General features: G+C 40.6%; 2 protein-coding genes across 2 annotated transcripts; both read right to left on the bottom strand.

Annotated features, from left to right (window-relative positions):
• Positions 1-3240: 3240 nt before the first annotated feature.
• Positions 3241-8538, bottom strand: lrit2 (leucine-rich repeat, immunoglobulin-like and transmembrane domains 2). The gene is made up of 4 exons (XM_059359237.1): positions 8461-8538; positions 6701-7491; positions 4065-4810; positions 3241-3780 (listed from the first exon to the last, which is right to left on the bottom strand). Exons 2-4 carry the CDS (start codon positions 7476-7478, stop codon positions 3754-3756), a joined length of 1551 nt encoding a protein of 516 aa, XP_059215220.1. The 5' UTR covers positions 7479-7491; positions 8461-8538; the 3' UTR covers positions 3241-3753.
• A 1111-nt stretch (positions 8539-9649) lies between these two features.
• Positions 9650-15313, bottom strand: lrit1a (leucine-rich repeat, immunoglobulin-like and transmembrane domains 1a). The gene is made up of 4 exons (XM_059359235.1): positions 14187-15313; positions 13246-13706; positions 12274-12579; positions 9650-11728 (listed from the first exon to the last, which is right to left on the bottom strand). Exons 1-4 carry the CDS (start codon positions 14306-14308, stop codon positions 10665-10667), a joined length of 1953 nt encoding a protein of 650 aa, XP_059215218.1. The 5' UTR covers positions 14309-15313; the 3' UTR covers positions 9650-10664.
• Positions 15314-17105: the final 1792 nt, after the last annotated feature.

Below are 17105 nucleotides of genomic sequence, written 5' to 3'. Positions count from 1 at the left end.
TCATTAAGTCATTGAAATACATTAGAGCATATCTATTCACCTGACTCACACACCTGAACAGTATGTGAAAAATAGTTTGCAAGCAAGCACAGTTAGCTAAAAGTACTAGAGAAATGGTTGAAATAGAAAGTAATCAATTAAATAAAGATGGAAGTTTGAAATAGACAGCTAAAAGTTTAACAGTTTAATCAGCTAAAAGTAACATAAAATTGAAACACACACACAGTTAAAAGTTATGAATTATCGATCAGCTTTTGCCATTCCAAGGTAGTCGTTTGAATGCAAATATACACTTTCATTAGTGTTTATGAGTTGGAAATCACTGATGTTGTAAGGGGAATTTGGGTTTTTGGTCATAATTTTGGACCACCTCCGACCATTTTTCAAGCAAATATTAGCAAGAAACAGACTATCGTGAAAATAACACTTTCACCCAGCGAGGACAGAAGAAGAAAACAAGGCAGGTCCCAATGACCAGAGAAAAATAACTAAACAAATACTTGCAACTAGCCGAGGAGAGAAAGCTAAATAAAACTCAGGCACATATGACCTGCACAGAGCCATGAGAAAATGACCTCAAAGGGCATAGAGGAGTAAAAGGAAACACAGAGCACATAGCACAAAAGCACTAAAGCACAAAAAGCATGTCATCACCACCTCTGACACAGAGATAATGAGTCAGCACTGCCCACAGGAAACAGACCTAGATATAGGCTCCACACACCTGATCCCAATCACAGACAATTAGCCTCCACACCTGCCCACACTGCCTCATACAGACATAGAACAACGAGAATACACACGTCAGGATGTATAAAGAAGGCCTTACACAACAATATTACATTTGGAGTCATATTTAGTAAAACCTCACCAGATGTTCTGAAAATATGTAATATATTATCCTGATACAAGCCCTTTTGCTCCCCTTAGCTCCAATATCAATGTGAGCACTACCAATTATGAAGTTACACTGAACCACTCACTGGGTATTTGTGTAGACATCACCACCAAACATGCACACTATTTCAAAGTTACATAAAACATGAAATTTGCAGATTACCCTCTCTAATCCAAGAACCAACTTGTTCATCTTTGTACAATATTGCATCGTTGGCGAAAAACCAAAAGTCCATCTGGCCTGAATCAGTTTGGACTGATAAGATGTGTCAGTCAGTGTCTGGCTCTGAACTTTCTGCAGCCTCTGCTAGCACATTTTACATGGTTATGATGATGCAGAGCGGACTCTGGGGATTATACCTTTTTTTGATTTGACAAAGTAAAAACAGCCTCTTAAATTCAGCCAGATTATACATACAGATGAGTGATTTTTATGTCAGTGCAGTCTCACATATTCTTGAGGAACGAAACGCAAATTTTGGGTCAAAATTGTCACACACATAAAAACTTTTCAGTGTTTCAAGCTGTTAATGCTCTGAAATGAAATGAGGGAATATGAGGAGCAGCCCAAATGATCATGCATTATGCCATGTAAGAGGGAGCCAGGATTACTGGGCTATTTGATAGAGGATTACAGAGTTAAAAGTTGCAACGAGCATTGATGCTTTAGTATGAAAGAAAGCTATGCAGTGTTCTAAAACACTGGTGTGTGTTTGAAGCAATGGATATTTATAAAAGGTAAATGAAACATTTGTTTTTATGGATAAGAAAACTAACATGCAGCATTAATTCCATATCTTTTAACACTACTGAGGATGAGATCAGTAGCGTTTATGTAGCCTATGTTTTGATAATGTGCTGTTTTATGCAACATTAGAAGATTTAAAGAGAAAAATAGGATATGCTCCAAAAAAGATGTAATTCATGTGTGAATACAGCATCAAATCCCCACCCGCAAATCATATGGACACGCCTGACAAGCAAGAAAGCAGATGTGTTTGTGCCACAGAAAATGAGAGCTGACAGTCGTTTAAAACCCTGATCTTAAGTCAACAGAAGCGGGCCCCAGCAGAGATGAAGCGCTTGCATCACAGGAGACAGCACATGGAGATGGAGGAAGAGGCTTGTGTGATCTGTCATAAAGTGACGGCAGGATGGGGATATTGGAGAGGATGCCAGTGTTTGGGTATTATGTCAAATGAACAATGCCATTGGCCAAGGCATATCCGACATGCCATCTGTCTGGGTTGGTCGGTACAGATCATGTGTGACACATGGCTGTGTGTTGTGTTTGCAGAAGTGGGAGACGAGGAACTGTGACGTTTGTGTACAGTGACGCAGTGAGAGGATTAAACATATGTTAATGAAACTTTACAGTTACAGTTGGTATAGAAACATGACTTCAATCTCTTTAACTGTAAGGATCAGATTTAGTCTTTTGTGAAAGGGAAAGTTCCCATTGTGTTGACAATTGCCATCTTCTCTTCGTAAACTTGGATTAATTTAATTCAGATACAAGATGAAAAAGCTCTGCTAAGTGACCTTTCACTGATCACTGTGTAGTTCAGAGATGTAAGATTTTTTTAAGCCTTTAAAGGACAGATTCACAATTCATGTCTGCCTGATTTCCCATATAAAACAAGTTTTTTGCTGACTGTTCTCATCCCTGTTTATATTGGCCACGAGAAGACCTCTCTCTAATGCATTTTCAGTGTAAGAGTTAAATAAGTAAATAATAATAGTAATAAGTAAATACACCCATTATGGATAGGTACCTCACTTCAAAAAAATCCAAATTCCAAACATCCAAGCATCCTTTTTTCCTCAAATTTCTGTAAATTGCATCATTCAATCCAGTGGTTATCTTCCAAAGTTATAGTTAATACAATGAAATGTGTTCTTTGTGTTTCAACTGACAGCTTTTCCTTGTAGAGCTGTAGTGGAGGGATAGTAAGAAAAAGAGGGGATTTTGCACTAAAAACATTGTGAAGGATGCAATTTCACTAACTTGAACTGCTGAAGCCTCATACAGAGTTAAGATGAAGTTTGGAATACATTTTTGCATGGAAAAGGGACTGTAAAATTTAGCCCCCATCTCTTTAATAAGAAAAATATTTTCATAAAACACACAGTTTAATTAAGAAAACGGTTTAATTCAAATCCCATTTTAGTCTGTGTTACCTGGTTCATCCAGCATGAACTACATAAAAGAGACAAAAATTTTTGTCACTTTGTTTGATGTGTGAAATGTAACTCTGCTTAGGGAAAATCACAAGGTAGGATGCTTTAAACACTGACATACTGTGTACACACACACACACACACACAAATGCACAATTTCATTGAAAATGAAAAGCGAAATTAAAGATTTCATATAGTGTATTTGCACAAATCCACTGATACATGATGTGTATTCTTGCTCTTTCAAAGAACAATAAAATAGCTCAACATGTATTTGTAACATACTGCATTCTAGAGTCACAATCACTTTCATTATTTTACATCATCTTGTTTAAGAGGTTTAATAGCATTATGTAATGGTAAAAATATGTCAACGTAATTGACAGGTCTGATAAATAGGTAAATACATATATAAATACATAGAGCAATATTAAAGTGCTAACACAGAATTCCATAATAAAGATAAAGTATGCACCCACTACTGAAAGAGTTTTTTTGTGTGAAGTGTACTCATCAGAAGCAGCCGTGAGTCAGAAAGGCTCGGTATGAAGCAGCAAGTTTAAGTGTGTGATAATTGACAATTGAATATATCATAAAACCAGTTTGTCATATTTCAGACAGGAATGCATTGTGGTGAAAATCCTTGAATTAAACTCTTGATAAAACGGTCATCATTCACATCTTTGCAACAAACTCCGAGTCCTAGAACAGAGGAAGAGATTAGATTAAAACCAAGGCAGACAACAGGGTCATTCTTCTGAATATTGTATTAATATCAGTTTTCAGTTAATATCATATTTTCAGAGTATTAAAATCAGTATCATGCAACAGAACATTGGTCCTATTACAAGTCAGTTCCCCCTTGTTATCCCCCTTGTCAGTTCCCCCTTGTTATTTTAACAATTAGTACTTTAATAAAGTTCAGCTGTGATTCTGCTGTGGTCGCCTTTGCTTTTATGCTGTCTGTCATCAGACCTCCTCCTCACCTTCCTGTCTTCCCTGGAATCTTTATTAACCAGGCCCTCGTCGCTAGCGGCCTGCAGGCTGTCGAAGGTGCCCTGCCTCTCTCGCACCACCTCTGACGAGCTGCTTTCCTGCCGCCAGTTCTTCCAGGACACCATGAGACCCTCCAGGCAGTCAAACTTAGTGTCAGTGGTGCAGGCATACATACCTATAGGCACAGCTAGCACCATGGCTAAAACTATCACCACGATATGAATCAGCTTCTCCCTCTGTTCCATCTCAGTGATGTCACTTCCTGTTACAAACACAATGCACTGGCCGAGACGTGGTGTCTGGTTCTTAAGGGTTACGCAGATTTCATATTTGGTGGCAGGCATCAGGTCAGAGACAGAGTAAGAGCTAATCCCAGGGCCGATGTAGATCGTTTCTTTCCTATTGTCGCCTGCGAGGCCGAAGTGGATGGTGAACCAGGTTTCAGCTGGGCGGTCCAAGGCAGCGTGCCACTCAATGGTGATACCGCGGACTGTCTGTTTAGCAATGCGGATGTCAATGTAGATGTTTTCATCAGCGACAGCAGGTGACGCAGCGATGCCGGGGTGGGGAGATGCCGGGGAGCCGTCAGGAGAGTGGATGTCCAGGAGGATGCTGGCAGAGGAGTTTCCAATAAAGTTGACAGCAGTACAGGTGTAGAGACCACGGTCAGCTGCGTGGACGGACGGGATCACCAGGAGAGATCTGATGGTGTTCTCATCCACTCTCTCCTGAGACTCTGGGGGGAAAACAGGGATATCCAATTATTTCCAATTTATTATCTTAAGACATTTTTAACACATCAAGTTGAACACAAATTATATCACCAAATTCAAGTGACTTCTTCTTCAGAATGTCATCTGATTAAGCAATTTTGCCCATTAAATGACAAGTGTAAAGAATAATATGACCCCAACACCAGTTTCAAACGTTATCACATGATTAAATAGGGCGTTATCAGGGGTTATTACCCTATAACTATGGACTATATTCTCTGCCTGCTGACAGGTTGAGAAGGCTGTTATCAGCCCATTTAAAGGCAGCTCCCCTAAAAATAAAGTTGTTACCTTTACTTAAAAAGCTCCAGTTTCCTTACTTTTATGCTACGAAACCACCTCTCAAAGGCTAGGGCAAAAAACTTCCTGGTTAGCCGCTATAAAATATATTTTTTTAAAGTAAAATAAGTGCATGATAATGACATGAGCAGTGGAAGTTAGGTAAAAACATAATGTAGGAAACAAAAGTTCATGATGTTATCATGATGTTATTTCAAATCACATCATCAACTTTTGTTTTGACATAGGACACAATCCCTGCCTTCTGGGTCAAAGTCTTGCTTTGTTTGACCTTCATCCAAAAGACTGCTTAAATGGACGATTTAACCTCTGACCTTTTTTTCAATAACAATTAAAGGGACAGTTCATCCCAAAATTACAAAAATATTTTTTTTATTGTTACCTGTAGTTCTATTTATTAATCTAGATTGTTTGGTGTTATTTGTAGAGTGTTGGAGATATGTTGATTTCTTGAATATAATAAAACAAAATGGCACTTCACTTGAAGGTGCTCAAAGAAAATAAATTTGATAAACTCCTAAGTGTCCTTCTGCAAAAATCATATCAGATAACCAACAGAACAGAACATTTGGCAACTCACACCAAAACAATCAGACAGGGCAGCTGTAGCCCAGTTGGTAGAGCAGGTTGCCCACTGATCGAAGGGTTAGTGGTTCGATCCCTGACCATGGCAGCCTACATGCCGAAGTATCCTTGAGCAAGATACTGAACCCCAAATTGCTCCCGATGCTGGTTCATCGGTGTGAGAATGAATTCCCAATGGTGGCAGGTGGCACCATTTAGGGTAGCTTCTGCCACCACTATGAATGTGTGTGTGAATGGGTGAATTAGCGCGGTGCGCTTTGAGTGGTTGCAAAGCGACTAAAAAATCGCTATATAAGTGCAGGTCCATTTACCAATCTAGATGATAAAAGGATCTACAGGTTAGCAAAGAGACATATGCATTCCTGATTTGGGGGTCAACTATCCCTTTAATGACTTACTAGCTACTTTCTTTTTAACAGATTATAAATTAAGTATTTCATAATTTTAACCAGTATAAAACCAGTAGCTACAACACATGAGCCCCTTATATAAGGTGTCTTATTAGAAAGTGTTGCTTGTTATCAAACTCATTACTTTACTTGAGTTACAGCTACTCTACTTTCACTTGTGAGGTTGATTTGGCAACAGAAGTGGTCATGGTGATAGTAACAGAGACACTATTGGCGGCAGCAGCCTGTTTTTCTATTTGTTTATGATAAATCTGTTACTTGCAGTCATGATCTGCAGTAAGCACTCCACTCTGAAGGTTAAGTCTAATGACGCAGATGTTTACTTATTTACTGACATAAGGTAGGATACATTGCACTTTAATCTCCAACACTCTTAATCAACACTCATGCTGTTGTGCAGATTGAGAGAATCAGTGAGTATATCGGCCAATATGCAGATTTAGCTCCCTTCATCTTAAAGGAGGGGTTATAAGGTCTGTGATTAAAATGTGTTTAAGTATCTAATTTAGCACAAGATATCACTCTGGGTGTGACATATCGTGGATATCACACTCTTACCATGAAATCCTCTGATTATCTTCAGACCATATGTCCACCACACCGCGGGGTCCGGCCTGGCCTTGGCGAGGCAGCGCAGGGTGAGGTTGGCGCCCTGCGGCAGGCTGATGTTGGAGGACGGCGTGGTGACGACGGGCTTCACGCACGCCTGCAGCCCGACGTCATGGAAGAACTTTCCCGCCCTAGAGTCCGGCCCTGAGCAGGTCAAGTAGGAGTTCATCAGGATAATCGGGGGAGTCAGGGACCGGATGAACTCCACGAAGCCCTTGAGGCGGCAGTCGCAGAGCCACGCGTTGTCGTGGAGCGCCAGCACGACGTTCGAGCCGAAAGCCGTCGACTCTCTCTCCTCCGCGCTCTGGAGTTTTTGGTAAAGAGGCCAGTTTTGGAAGACCTCCTTCGATATGACCGTAAGCCGATTGAAGGATAAGTCTAAGTAAGTCAGACCTGGCAAAAATTTTAACGCATGCTCCGGCAGGACGTCCAGCTGGTTGTGCTTCAGGTCCAGGATCTTGAGGGCCGGCGTGTCCTCGAACGCTGTCCATGGTACTGAACGGAGCTTGTTTCCCTGAAGACGGAGCTCGGTTAAGTTCCCCAAACCCTCCAGACCCTTTGAGTTTATCAGTGTGATGTCATTGAAGTTCAGCCACAAGTTCTCCAAAGCGGGCGTTGTAGAGAAAGCTGCTCTGGGTATCTCAGTAAAGTGAGATTTCTCTATGCGTATTTTGGTCATATCATCTGGAAGGTTCTCTGGTATGGCCCCAAACGCGCTCTCCTCCATACATATGAGAGACCTAAAGGGAAGGGTTTAAATAAATATTAGTTACTGCACAGCTTTTAACACAATATACTGGGTGTATAAATACTTTTTCATTATTCAATTCCTAATATATATAAATACCACAGTGTAAAAATACTACAAGTACAATTTCTCATTCAATACATAAGCAGCATCAAAGAAAATATAGGCTTGGGTCTACTTATTAAGGAATTATTGTATGCTTTTGTTTGATACTTACTGTGTTCTATTTTTGCTTTTTTGTTTACTTTTTTAAAAAAATGACTTTAATTTGCTCAATTCTTATTGAGGTGAGATTCCTTTTTAGAAGCCTCAGGGATTGTTGATGCTTTTAAATCTCACCTGCATTACTTCATTTTTCCCCCTTCTGTTCATTGTTTATTTTGCACAACAAAAAATACTCAAAATCAAACCAAAGGGCCATTTTAGAGTCATATATTATATTACTGGTCTATAATATCAAAGCATTCATGTTTACATTGCTTTAATGTTGCAGCTGGTAAGAGTGGGGTGGTTTGAAATACCTTATATACTGCTGTGTTGCTTATCTTTGATAATAAATCATATTGTTTTTATATTTTTTAACATTTGTAATAATCTAAATCTGCAAAGTACCTTTTAACTAAAGGCTGTCAAATAGATGTGTGAGTACAAAGTACAGCATTTGTGACCAAAATGTAGTGGAGTAGAGGTATAAGGTAGCATTAAATGAAAATGCATGGGTAGAGTACAAGCAGGACATCAAATATAGTAACTAAGTGTAACTGAGTTAGTTACATTTCACCAGTGCAAATTACAGCTAGAGATCTCAATCCATCCCCTAAAGCAATCCCTTCTGCTTTTTTTTACTTTTATTAGCTGTGAACCGGTTTACATATAACATGTATCTACCACCACCCTAGGACACAGTTATAGGTTAAAAATACCTCTGCCTCAGTGAAGCTTACATGAAATCAGGTCTTACCTTCCATGACGGTCTTCTACACAGCTGCACCCACGTAAACATTGAAGAGAAGCTTCATGCGCCTGGATGTTCAACACAGCAATAACTAGCAGGTAACAAATTATGTCCATAGTCTGCGAAAAACACTAAAGGTAGAGGGCTACATTCGTGCTCAAGACATGTCGATTGCGGCAGACTAGTGAAGCCTATTAAGTCTAATCCCTGACGTACTGAACAAGTGGCATCTAATTCTTAGGAGAGACAGCATGATTAACACGCAGTCAGCAGGTCTGACCCACTATTTGTTGAAGAAAGGTGTCAGCCTTTATGAAGAGTGTGTAGCTAATTAAATGCCATTAACAGCAACAAGTTTATGGGTTGCTGTGGTGTGTGCTTAAGTGGTCCATTATAGGGGCTACTGGGGGCATATATATCACATATGGCCATATGTTTTTGTTCCAACACAACATGGTCTCCATGTGTGTTTTTGTACATGTGAAATTATTGAGGTGTTTCTGTAACAATATGGGCACATGGGACTTTTGTTTTATTTCTGTGTATGTCAACATATCAGGATTTGTTTATGTATATTGTATGACAAAAAATGGCTGTATCTCAGACATTACAATGAGCACAATCAAGAATTTGGTGTCAATGGACCCATAACAAGTTCAATAGGATAAATATGTTAACAAATGCAGTAAAAATTAATGTGCAGGACATTTAAAAAAATGTTTGTGAGGTTTTTTTTTTCCTAATTTTTCATTCAAAATCCTGATTTTGACTTTTGATAAAAGTGTGATTTTCCATGTTATCTAAAAATGTAAAAGTTGTACTGTCAGATACTTAGCCAAAGTATGTCTGTACCATATTCCAATACTTTAGACCAATTATTTCCTTACTATATGCTCAATAGAGTTTTTGGCCACAAATGGATGAAAGAGCTAAAACGACAACTGTCCGAAAATCTGGATGAACCAAAATTGTTCTCATTGGTGATTTATAAGTGATGTATAAAAACTAGATAGACTAGAGTTGGCAAATCCTGTTTTCATTCCTAGAAATCAGATTGAACAACTACAATTGAACAAGCAACATGATCTACATCACCTTTTTCAAATCACTTTAGAAAATGGATCAACATGGTGAGGTGAAAGCAGAGGTATAAGAACACACTGTGCCACTAACTGGATATGTATATATAAAAGTTTATTCAACTATATTCAAATAATATCATTGGAATGAATAGATCTACATTTATTGGGGTCATGATGCCTCTAGGTGGCACAAAACAGTTACATAAAGATATTTCAGTATGTGTCTCATTGCTGGGAATAGAGATCATTTAACATTTCATTCAGCATCATTTCCCTCCTATTTACACTGTGTCATAGTTCAGTCTTTTCTGTACTTCTCTCCAGCTCCAGCTTGTCTCCACACACCAGAGTATTGAACCATGCCTATGTGCATATCTTCTCTGAGAACATATGACAGATATATACAGAGGCACAGACTTAGCTGTATATGTAAGTGTACATCATGCAGTAAAGTATATACAAATCATACACATACATATATGATATAAACAATGGAGTATGTACCGTTCAGTTCCCTTTAAGTCAGATCAGGTTGCAGAGGTTTCTTCGCTGGGCCATGAAAGTGAGATGAAATATAGTTTACAATAAATTCTGTGCTCTTTCAGATTTTGACTAAGAATTTACTTTTACAGGCTTTGTGATAAAAACATTCTTTTAGACATAAAAGCATGAGTGTGTTTGTATGTTATCTTACTGTTAATGCTTGGATACATGTATGACATTGATGTGAGTTCCATTCTCTGTAAAAACATGAAATCTTATACAAATATCTGGAAAATGTTAACTATCCCTCTAAACTGATATTTCCATTATAGTGCAGCGTGCAAAAGTCCTTTGATAGAAGTTGGCTCTCTGTGGCGGTGGAGTTGGTGGTGTGATCCAGCGAGGAGGGACGGGTGGGGGGGAATCCCATGGCGTGGGCGTATGGGATCGCGTGGGAGGGGGACTGACGTCAGGATGTAGCTGAGGGTGCGAGTACGGGTAGTGATGGGGATAGGGATGTGGATGGATATGAGGGTGGGGGTGGTGATGAGGATGCGAGTGGGTATTAGGGGTCGGACTGGGACGTGGATGTGGGTGAGCACGTGGAAGATGGCGTGGAGCGGGAGCCGGAGCTGGAGCATGACGTCAGCAGAAGTACTCATTAGGCTGTCCCTCTATCTTAGCTGTGGCCTCGGAGTCCAGGCTGGAGCGGGCCGACAGCAGCCTGTTGGACTCCTCTGGGTTCAGTCTGTTCAAATACTCGCCCTCGAGCCCTTTGGCCTTCGTGCCAGGCGACAGTGTTTCAAAGGTCACATATGAATCTTGGATGTCCTTGGATTTCTTTCCCCAGTACTTCTGAATGCGTCTCTTCAGAGCCCCGCAGCACACGATGACGGTGAGCGGGACGGCGATGATACAGGCCACCGTGATCACAATCACATTAATTAGCCTCTGGGTCCCAGTGGCACTGGCTGCTTCATCAGTGGAAAATATGACGCACTGCTCCTTCTTGGGGATCAGCCCCCTCACACACACACAGGCAATGTACTTGGTCCTGGGCACCAGCCCTTCGATGGTTACACGGTTCTGCCCCGCCCCAACGTTGATCTTCCTCATGTCCCTCTCTCCAAACACAGCATACAGCACGCTAAAAGCTGTTGTGTTCTTGGCCTTAGGGGCTCTCCAATTCAAAGAAATTGTATTGTCTGTGTCCCCCACCACCTTTACTGAGCGGACCACCCTGTCCGGGTCCTGCTGCAGAGATGACGTATTGGCTGCCAGGTTGCTCAGATTAGTCTTTTCCAGATCTAGCAGCGCATCTGGGTTGGACGAGGTGGCAGGCCCCGGGGTGGCTCTGTCAGCCAGGCTGTAACTGGCTGGATCAGGATCAGGACCAAGGCCAGGTGGAAGGCCTGGATCCAGGATGGGCAGAGAGGAAGGGGTGGAGGTTGGAACCACATACCTGGCTACCAGTTTCTCCTGATAGGCAGCTTTGCCCATCTGGTTGGGTTTCTTCACTTTGGTTTTCTTGTCATTGCTGGTTTGGTTCTCTGCTTTTGGTGAGTTTGAAACAACAAGAGAAATGACAGCTTCAGCGTTCCCTGCGTAGTTGCTGGCCTTGCAGATGTATTTCCCTGAATCCCGATAGGAGACAGCTGGGACACTGAGGATGGACCAGGTGATTCCCTCCTTTGAGGTTTCCTGCTGGACTGTGATGGGAGAGGGGGGAGAATATGGCCATTACATAAACGTGAAAAAAGGACAATGAAATACAATTCAACATTAAAACATATCCCTGTTCACTGATGCACCTGGGGCGTTTCAAGAGAGAGGCTTAGAGTGGCAGTAGCCACCACTGACATTTGACTGGCCACCCAAGTCACCACCAATTATCCTAAACTATGGCTGCCTACAGGGTCAGAGGCAGAACCTTAGTTGGAACCAAAAATTTGATCAATGAAATTAAAAGTTTGAACACAGGAAAGTACAAAATTGTAAGATACTGCAATGCTAGTGATTTAAAGTAGATATTAGTGTCAAAACGTCTGGACACGCCATTGTGATGGAGAGACACCAAGCAGGTGATTATACGATCATCAGCAGCGTTGCATAACTAACTGTTGTAGCCACAGCTGTCAGTCAGACTTACAACCTTACTATCTCCACTGGAGGCTTTCTGTTTAATTAACAGTGCAGATAAAAGCATCTTATCTCAGACACAACACAGACAATAGGCTCTAATCTGCTGACTCACCTGTTCCATTAAGGAGCCGCCCATCCGCCTTGCGCCATGTCAGATCTGGGATGGGGACGCCAATGGTCCCACAACGGAGCAGCACATTGTTCCCCACAGCACTCCGGACCCGTGCCACAGCTGTGTGAATACGTGGGAGCTGACAGCGCCGCAGCTCAGCATCACTGAACAAGACCCCTGACACACTCTCTGGAGCTGAACACCGCAGCCTTGTGTCAATGAATGCCACTGAAAGAGTCGGAGACTTCTGGAACTGGACCAGGTCGTAGAGCCGACAGTCGCACACCCAGGGGTTGTCGTGGAGACCTGAGGGCGAGGGCACAAGTGAGGATACAGGAAGAAGACAACGTCCAGCTGTGTGCAAAGTGATAGACCAGCCTGCAGATGGCCGGTGTGGATGTTAGGATGTTAATCCTGTAAGAGGATTAACATTTAATTCATAAACTACATTATGACCATGACTACGGCAATGATGGTGATGAAGATGATGATGAAGATGATGGTGATATTCGTGGTGATGGTGGTGGTCAAGAGATGAAGGTCAGGTTTTGCTGTCATTTCACCCTCGTGTCCTTGACCAAAGCACCAGCTGACCCTGGAACAGCTGAGAATGAGTTAAACACAGGATGAGCAAGACTAAAATGAACATGGTATTTATATATTATATATGGGTGATAGATAGATAGATAGACAGATAGATAGATAGATAGATAGATAGATAGATAGATAGATAGATAGATTAAATTAAGTTAATTTGTAAAAGCAGATATTTGGGATTTCATTAATTGTCGTGTATTTAGTTTGATTGTTTTGATAAGACATCTCAAACTTTTTAATTTAGCTAAATCATGTATTTCTATTGTGCAGTCACGAGAAAACCAATTAAAATGGTGTAGGTTCATTCATTTTTGTTTTTGCCAATTAACTTTGTATGTTATGTCGCCTGATTAACTTTTTGGGTGAAGTCCTTACCAAGTATCATCTTGGAGCTCTCTGGTCCTTGCATAGGTTTAGCAGCCAGCCAGTTGGACAGCACCTCTGCCGGCAGGGTCAGCAGGCTGTTGCTTGACAGATCCAGGTAGGTGAGGTTCTTGATGTAAGTGGTGGCCTCCGCTGGCAGCGAGGTGAGCTGGTTGTTGTGCAAATCGAGCAGTCTGAGACTTTGCATATCCATGAGAGATTCCCAGGGAAAGGCGGTGAGTGCATTCCCGTCCAGACGAAGCTCTTCCAGGTTGAGCAGTCCCCGGAAACTGTCCGGGCTCAAGGCGGACAGCGTGTTGAAAGACATCCACAGGAATTCCAGACTGGAGAGGTAGTTGAAGGCTTCGCTTGGTATCCGCTGGATGGTCGTCTTCTCAATCCGCAGCTTGGACGTGTCGACGGGAAACCCAACAGGCACAAGAGATATCTCGGGATCATTGCAAATCACGCTCCTAAAAGGGAGACAACAGACGTGAATGTGTGCTCACCTCTTCATTATCATCACAGACATTTAAGGGCGCTTTTACAATATTAAAAAAAGTTAAATAAATCTGAAATGTGCATTAAAGTCAACTGTTATATATTGTTTTAAAGTCTAGAGGATGCAAAATAAGATGACAAGCAGCAGAAATGTTGTGGTTAATAATTCTAAAAAATACTGATTTTCCAATCCATCCAAATTCACATAAAACGCATAGATGGAGAGGTTGAAAGTGCCTTTGAGAGATAATCCTGCATTAAATAAAATTGGACCGACATGCACTCCCTGAATTATCTTTTGTACACGTGTTCACCTCTATGCAGACATCTGTCCTCATATGAGGACCAGGGCTACCCGTCTAAAAATATGCGTCTGTGCGCACAAACCAGAGCACTTCATTGTGTGTTTTTTTTTTGTTACAAAATCATTTTCATTTGGACATCCTCCTTACCTGGCCTTTGATCCATCACTCAGGTTGTGGTAAAAACAGCTGCACTGCGTCGGGCAGGAGCTCACTGGGGAGAGAAGTTCACCTGTGGCCACGTAGAGCCCCAGGAGCAGGACGAGGAACATTTTGGCCCACTTTTACGCATACGCAGCTTGCCTACATGCGCCCAGTTTGCAACCACTGAAGTCAAACAGACTTGCCTTTTTCTCTCATTTACAGGAATATCATCCGCATGGCTATGTCCCACCGCTTCGCTGTCCCATAGTGATCCGACTGCTATGAGTCCCGAGATAAAAAGGATAGACAAGGATTAGTGAAAGGACTGGCGTTCTTTTCATTTGGATGCGTATTTCATCCCGGAATCCGATAGGCTGCGCAGAGACGTCCCTATTTATTATCACAGAAAAACACTTCCGAAATGGTCATAATCCACTGTGATGTTTGGATTTTTTTTTTACTTTCCCTCAAATGTAGCTTGTTCATTTGAGCCCTGCCGTGACTGTTAATCTGTAAGTGGACAGCACTATGTTTTACCACAAGGTGGCCCCTATATCATAGCATGTGGCTCCTGACTTGGGGCTTTTGCACTCAACAGATGCTCACTTAACATTTTCCTAATCAGACATATTTTTTGAATATGGGGAACGTTTAATTTTTTTTTTTTTAAATCTCAAAACAACTTATATCACTGCAGTCTGAAAGCAGAAACTTTGATTCAAATGAAACAACAAATGCTTTATTCAAATGCAGAAAAGAAAATAATGCTGCTAGTGAGGCCTGAACTAGGCCTACTGGTAAAAACCATTGATCATAATAGAAAATATATATCCTTAAAAGTTTTTTTCACCTTTTGATACTCCACTCTATTCCAGTCATTACACAATATGTTCAGGCCTCAGTATAAACCGTTTTCCGCGTCAGAATATTAAATTTGATTCCAGCTTAATTTTTATAGAATTTTTCAGGATTATTTAATCAATCCTGTAACTGTATGGTCTTTTGTAATTAGTCAGCTGTTGTATAGTGAATAAATAATGACAGGAAAATCAAACTAAATTAGAAACTACAAATGTAGGTACCAGCACAACTACACATGTAGTTTATTCATTAAGATTTTCTAAACCAAGAAACGTTTCCAGACTAAAGAAAAATACTAAAATAGTAAGGAATTTACATGTTTAATCAGCTTTCTTGAGAGTTCTTGGGATTTCACCATCAGGACCTATTTAAAGACCAACACTACTACAAGAAAATACCACCAATTGTAAAGCTTTTGTTTTGCAATGTAGGTAAATACTATGTGTTATTTGGCACCGCTCCTTGTGTTTCCCTTGTATTTCATCACACTGGAAGTTCAGTGTTACACTTGGCTGGCAACACAAAGTGTGCCAACTCTGGCTTGAGAAGGTGACGAAACACAGGCCTTTAATGTCTGCAAATAACTGGGCAGCAAGAACCCACTACATCTGACTCACATTTAACCACAGAGCCAGGTCAAAGGTCTTTATACACCATAAAAGTTTTACATAGATTAATAAATCCTACACATAGATAATGACAGATTAATCGAGGAAGTTGTGTGCAACATACTAAAAGTCTTTGTTCTTCTATCCTCAGTATTTGCCCATTATTTTAGATTTACTGCACGCTTTAACCTTTTGTATTGAACTCCCTGCGCGTCACAAGTTGCTCTGTAATGCTATTTTTTTTAACCGTGCAGGTCTGTACTGAGGCTCTGGACATGTTGAGCAATCATGTTTTTTCATGTTGAAAAAAACTTAAACATTCCATACGTAGTTAATCTCATTTACTGATGCAAATAAAGCTGCCCTTTTACATTATATGAACCAGAAGAATGGACCTCATTGGAGGTGCAATGTCATTCTTAGTGTGCAAAAAGCCTAATAAGTGCAGATACACTGAAGAAAAATTAGGATAAATGGAGATTTGTATATATTGATATTTTTATGGGCAAAAGTTGTCAGATTAAACGTAAGAGGGTTTTTTCTCCTATTTCATCTGTAATGGTATGCATTTGATAAAGCATAAATGTAGTTTTTAGTGTGACAAAAACAATAAAATGCTAAATTTAGACAGAAAAAAGAAAGAAACACGCAACAATGTGACGGCTGCACACTTGAACTCATGTTGAGGTCAATTGAGGGCACAGGGATTTGGGAGGTTTTGTTGGGAGACTCAGCCTTTTGTTTTTAGTCAGATGTAAAGTGGCCTAAAATTAAATAAATAAATGAATAAATATATTGGATCATGACTATTTATATTTTCATGTGACCTCATGTGAATCATTTTCACCTATTTTTTCACAAAGATTTCTGATCTTATAATCCTAAAACTTCAACACAATGTCAGGCTTGTGTCCACTATATCCCCATGGCATGAAAAGCTGCATATGATGTTGCAACTGAAACATGACAAATCCATTAAAGGCTGGGGATGATGGCTGGATTTTCGTGTCATTTACATACATGTTAAACTGCTAAAGCTGGAACAAAACACTGGTTTTAATTGTTTACCACATTTTTCCCTTATCAAACAGGAAGATCCGGTCTAAATCAAGTCTCTCTTGTTGTTCAAAAGGTCTTTTTTCCTGTTGTTTCAGGCACATCTTGAGTTAGCTCTAATTTCCTGCAATAAAAAGCCCACAGAGCGAATGTTCACATGTCCTGTCTCACATCCACTCTTCAAAACAGAGTCCTGCCATATGGGGCAAAGGATTAATAAAGGTGTAGTACAATACTCACATTGACCACTCTCACTCTCTCCTGTAACAATAATCACGTTGTGTCATCAATCAGCAAATGAGCAGAGTTACTAGTATGAATTGAAACACATCACATTTCATTTTAATATATTCCTGCATAAGCTGCTGCAATGCACTGGAAATCTAGACATTTTAAATCC

This window comes from Centropristis striata, chromosome 20 (genome assembly GCF_030273125.1).
Source record: "Centropristis striata isolate RG_2023a ecotype Rhode Island chromosome 20, C.striata_1.0, whole genome shotgun sequence".
NCBI lineage: Eukaryota > Metazoa > Chordata > Actinopteri > Perciformes > Serranidae > Centropristis > Centropristis striata.
Note: the sequence above shows the minus strand (reverse complement) of the source record. Positions and strands in the feature narration are given on the sequence as shown.

Excerpts from the sequence above, each read along its gene's own strand:
- lrit2 (XM_059359237.1), bottom strand. The coding sequence starts at position 7,478 with ATGGAGGAGAGCGCGTTTGGGGCCATACCAGAGAACCTTCCAGATGAT. Across the intron at positions 4,811-6,700 it reads GATAATCAGAGGATTTCATG|AGTCTCAGGAGAGAGTGGAT; the intron begins GTAAGAGTGTGA and ends TTTTCCCCCCAG. Across the intron at positions 3,781-4,064 it reads ATTCCAGGGAAGACAGGAAG|GACTCGGAGTTTGTTGCAAA; the intron begins GTGAGGAGGAGG and ends CCTCTGTTCTAG.
- lrit1a (XM_059359235.1), bottom strand. The coding sequence starts at position 14,308 with ATGTTCCTCGTCCTGCTCCTGGGGCTCTACGTGGCCACAGGTGAACTT. Across the intron at positions 13,707-14,186 it reads AGTGATGGATCAAAGGCCAG|GAGCGTGATTTGCAATGATC; the intron begins GTAAGGAGGATG and ends TCTCCCTTTTAG. Across the intron at positions 11,729-12,273 it reads GCGGCTCCTTAATGGAACAG|TCCAGCAGGAAACCTCAAAG; the intron begins GTGAGTCAGCAG and ends CTCCCATCACAG.